This window comes from Oratosquilla oratoria, chromosome 2 (genome assembly GCF_046742065.1).
Source record: "Oratosquilla oratoria isolate Oo_2021 chromosome 2, ASM4674206v1, whole genome shotgun sequence".
In the NCBI taxonomy this organism is placed as follows: domain Eukaryota; kingdom Metazoa; phylum Arthropoda; class Malacostraca; order Stomatopoda; family Squillidae; genus Oratosquilla; species Oratosquilla oratoria.
Genome location: NC_134778.1, coordinates 4,141,133 through 4,146,132, shown reverse-complemented (window position 1 = coordinate 4,146,132; position 5,000 = coordinate 4,141,133). Strand labels below are relative to the sequence as shown.

The 5,000-nt window shown below is 37.0% G+C and overlaps 1 protein-coding gene across 3 annotated transcripts in view; it reads right to left on the bottom strand.

Annotated features, from left to right (window-relative positions):
* LOC143036805 (uncharacterized) overlaps window positions 1–5,000 on the bottom strand; it is a 1,429,357-nt gene that overhangs the window by 1,029,850 nt on the left and 394,507 nt on the right. For 2 of the 3 annotated variants that reach the window (XM_076204581.1, XM_076204572.1), the window contains exon 2: window positions 2,295–3,608. In XM_076204581.1, the coding sequence (XP_076060696.1) occupies window positions 2,295–3,315 (1,021 nt within the window). In that variant the 5' untranslated portion in view covers window positions 3,316–3,608. Of the gene's footprint in view, window positions 1–2,294; window positions 3,609–4,889; window positions 4,956–5,000 lie in introns of those variants that run through there. The other variant, XM_076204592.1, reaches the window with a different exon arrangement.

Below are 5,000 nucleotides of genomic sequence, written 5' to 3'. Positions count from 1 at the left end.
TTATCAAGGTGTAGACTATCTTCTTCTTGACAATCCTAGGCGCCGTGCCTGTCGTACCGCAGTCCAAACGCTACTGGCATCCTCGGGCACGCCCGCCCATCTATTCATCAACTCGGTCGTGTGGTGACAACATTCACGGGCAGACCCGGCAGAATTTGCCCGCCAGCCGCGCTGCCCGACGGACACGCCCGATTGTCTGGACGCGGCTTTATAAAGGGCCATTTACACGGTCAAACAGTTTGACAAACCCGGTTTGTCAGACAAGTGTTTGAAGTGATGTTTGACCGTGTGAATGGGGTATTTGGTCTTCAAATACGTTTGTCGAACGTGTTTGACGACCAAATACCCTATTCACACGGTCAAGCCACTTCAAACACTTATTTGACAAACCAGGTTTGTCAAACCGTTTGACCGTCTAAATGCACCTTAAGGGAGGTATCCAGCCAAGGTTCGCTTTCGTCCCTAATCCATCTCACGAGCGTTCAACACCCATTGACTTTCATCATATCTTGGATTTAGATTTAAGAAGGAAATAGGCAAGAATTGGTTTACTAATAGGGTGGTCGATGAATGGAATAAACTTAGTAACCATGTAGTAAGCGCTGAAACTATCAGTTGTTTTAAAAAACGATTAGACAACTTTATGGATGGGGATGACAGGTGGTGATGGATACGGAGCTGCCTAGTGTAGGTCTTATGGTCTTTTGCAGTCTCCTTCATTCTTATGTTCTTATGTTATGTTTTTTGTGGATGATGGGTCATACCCGTTTTCCAAGCCCTACCTGGATCACAAGCAATGCAGCATGTCGTAGTCAATCAGGGGACTATCTTTGTACGAATATGTAATACAAGATCTTTTGTTCATTAACTTCAAGTCCCATTGGCCTCTCTAATATGTAATCCAACACAGACATATTATCCTTTTTACATACTATATATTTAAGATCCACTCACTCAATTGATATGAAAATATGTAAATATGCTCAATAAAACCTGATCGTTCAAAAGGCCCGTAACAGATAATTGTAGCTCTTGAATTCCTTCCAGCAAAGAACAACCTGATTGAAAAATAGATAATACACGGATAGAATGTCTGAGATTACGCGTTTTTAACAAGAATAAGAAAATAAAATTACAACTAGCAAGGCACCAAGTTTAAGGTAAAATAACCATATAAATTATTAATCAAATCAAGGCACAGATAGTAAGATAAATAAAGAAGTATATGACTAGATAAATCGGTTACTGAATTAATCAATAAATGAAATTAGTAAAAGTAAATATATAGATAAATAAAAAGCTAAATAAGTAAATTAATATAGATAAAAACTAAATAGATGAATTACTAAACAACTACAGCAAATTTATTAACATGTAAAAACTATCGAGACATGAATAATATACTAAATACAGAGAAAAATACTAAATAGACAAATGCACTCAATTATATCAAATATACATTTTAGGTTAGTGTTTCTAAATTTAAAGATAAATAGATGAATCTATGTGTGCAGTTCCCTGATTTTCTGCAAGAAAGACCAGGGACAAAAGATTGAATGATTGATATGCATGGTCTGCACTTGGTAAACTAATTACCATTAACGAAAATAGAAGGCGGTTTTATATTTTGTGTTACAAGATCATCTCTGCTAAAAGTCATGAATAACAAATGTATAAATAATAAACAAACAAACAAATAAATAAACAATAAATAAATAAATAAGTGAATAAATAAATAAGCTTTGCTATTGTACTAGTGGAAGACCATTTTGTGCAGTCTCACATCGACAAAACTTTTGACTAGTTTTCGTAGACCTTCATTCCTGTCTCATTTGTTATCGTCATTCATAATACTAACATTTTAATCGTATTTTCTTCTCGCATCTGTATATGATACTTCAGTGTTACAAATTCTGAATATAATAGTCCAATGCTACTAATTCTGAAGATACGAGTATGTCAAAACATGAATCACAATGGCAAAAGCCGACAAGACTGTGAGAATAAACACCTTGTGAGATCGAAACCTTTATTAGTACTACGTTTCGCTTGTTACAGCTTTTTCAAGTACTTGAAAAAGCTGTAACAAGCGAAACGTAGTACTAATAAAGGTTTCGATCTCACAAGGTGTTTATTCTGAAGTCAAAACATGTTTAGATAGGCTTAGATTCTCTGTTTGAAATAAAATACTAAGCCCTGGGTTGTTATACTAAGAATCTCACTCCATGAGGCACTTACCTATAATCATTGGAGTTCAGAAAAAGAAAATGAGAATAAAAGGGAGGAATACTCACCTAAAGTCGGACTGAGGAGCAGAAACAACACTAAGACGAGAAGAGGCTGAGAACCTTTAACGACCTTTGTGGTCGCCGCAGATGTCGTCGACATAGTTGCGACGGTTCCTTGCGTACGTTCTGACGCGACAATGGTGTCTGCCTGGTCTGTGGCCTCTGCACTCAAGGGCAATAGCTCCTGAGGTATTGTTTTCCTTTCTCTTCGTGAGGAACGATGCGTGCCGTTGTTAGTGTTTACGTTGGAATGAATCGAATGCCTGGCAGTGGATGCCACAGCCTTCTGGTCCTCGGTTCTTGGGATGCTCTTCGGAAAACTGGAGACTTCCCGAATAACGCACTCTAATGTGGATGCCCCTGCCTTGCTGCCATCGCCTTTTGAGAGACTCTTCGGAAAACTGGAGATATTCGGAAGAACGCACTCTTTTGGGGAGGTCACCGCCCTCTGGTCATCCCTTTTTGAGAAGCTCTTCGGGAAACTGGAGACTTCCCGAAGAACGCACTCTTTTGTGGGCGAACTCGACCAACAGTCACTGGAGGTCAACAGCCTCTCCCCACATGGATCTGAGGTCAATCTTGAGCTTATCGAGGGGACGAGGACGACCTCATCGATATTTATACACTGACCGCTCTTCTTTAAAGAAGACCTAAAATATACAGCCTTAGTTTCAGAAACCCGACACTTCGTGTTACCATTTGGTACGAGCATTGGTGAAGCTTTGACGGTCGATCGAGGGAGAATAAAGAATCGCTCTATGATCTGGGGTAGTCTAGAACGTTCCTGAGCATATGCAAATTCGTCAGAGTTATAACACAGGGAACAAGCGTGGTTCTCATGGTGAAAGTCACTGACACCAACGAGGGTTTGACGTGAAGAACCAAACACTGATGCAGAAGCTTCTCTTTTCGGGTGCTCTCCGGTACTGAATCCGATTCGGTGTTCTACCTCAGCGTCACCTTGTACATCGAGGAAGTTCCGGGCGCTATTACTCGGTAATTTGGAGCATATTGTACATGAAGCCATTGTTTTGACTTCCCTTGAACGAAAACTTATGTATCGCACAAAACACTGTATTTGTCACGGTGTCTTACACAAGTGAACGAATGCTTATGGACACAACGAGAATTGACACTCGTTCAACATGAGGATGGTTACTTTGTTTCTAAAATGTTCGCCCCTTTTAATAACGGATGGTTTAAGAGTCATTTGACCTCCATCTCAGAAATCATTACATTACTTAGAATTTTGAGTTCGTTTAATGAAATTCCTTTACTCACTCCACATATAATCCAACTCAAGCGCAAAGCGGCACAATGCTGTTTTGTAAAAAAAATAAAAAAGGAGATTAATTTTTTTTTTCAAAAGATGAAATGAAACACAACGAACAGAGAAAAAGAAATGAAGATAGACGAGGATGAATAAAAAGGAAGTTATAATAATTTCGCGTCAACAATTGCATCTAGATTCTGCCGTGGAAAATTATTTTGCAAAAGCCTTTCTCCATCGTGTCATATTTGTCCATTTCTTATTATTCTTTCTTGGTTTTTATACAATTTCTTGCTTGTTCAAGCTCAGAGCATTATGATTCTTGCAAACACGTGTGAACAGAAAAACTATATAGAAAGTTTTTCCTACGTAAAATTTATATTTGTGTTGTTCGGTTTCTATATCTTTTTACTAAAATGATTTGTATGAATCACAACACATCAGTATGTACACATCAGGTATTTATTGTGTTATCTCATTTCGTAGATTATCTATTCATTTATTTGCTTATTCATTTACTAAGTTATACATCTATTAATTCATTTATGCAAGTATTCCTTTATTCACCATTTCTATATCATTTTACCAAAAATATTTGTATGAATCATAACACATCAGGGATTTACTGTAATATAACATTTTGTAGATTATCTATCTATTCATTTATTAGCTTATTCGTTGTACCAAGTTATTCCTCTATTTATTGATTTATCAAAATATTCCTTTATTCACATTCATTTTATGTACCCAAAACATTAAATGGGGCACAATTTAGAATTTATTTCTATTTCATTATTATTTCTTCTTTGGGATTTTCAGTTCTATTTCGCCACATATCTCAGTGAGCACAACAATTTGAATAATAACACACGCTATATTTTTAACACTTATTTATATACAGAAAACAAGGACGGAAGAATATGCACATATATCCAAGGCACACTAGCGTTAGCACGTTGCACAGAATTTCATGGTCGTTATCGTTGTAATATTCATAGTTACTGAATATACTAATCTCATCATCATTCAAGAAAAATTAAACTGTTTTCACATTTTTTCCAGCATGTGCGCATGCACATTCAAATAAACGAGAACTTAACGTAGGCTTATATGGCAATGTATTTACATAGTCATCGTTTAGTTCTACGTAAAAACATCCTACTGTTAACACATAATTCTATCACAAGAGTGAATGACCATTTCCATTCTGCATAAACATCAGTGACTTTATTCTTCAGTTGTATACGTTACGGGCATAGAAAGTTCCAGTAATAATTCATTCCAGCAAATCTGGGAGGAAAAATCTTTCTCTGAGTATGGTTTATAGTTACATTGATATTTGGCTCACTCAACCACAAGAGAACTCGTTTCCTGTTCACTGAATCTGGTTGGAACTCCTGAAAAAAAAAAGTAAATTCATTACATGCTCGACGGAACGAAGA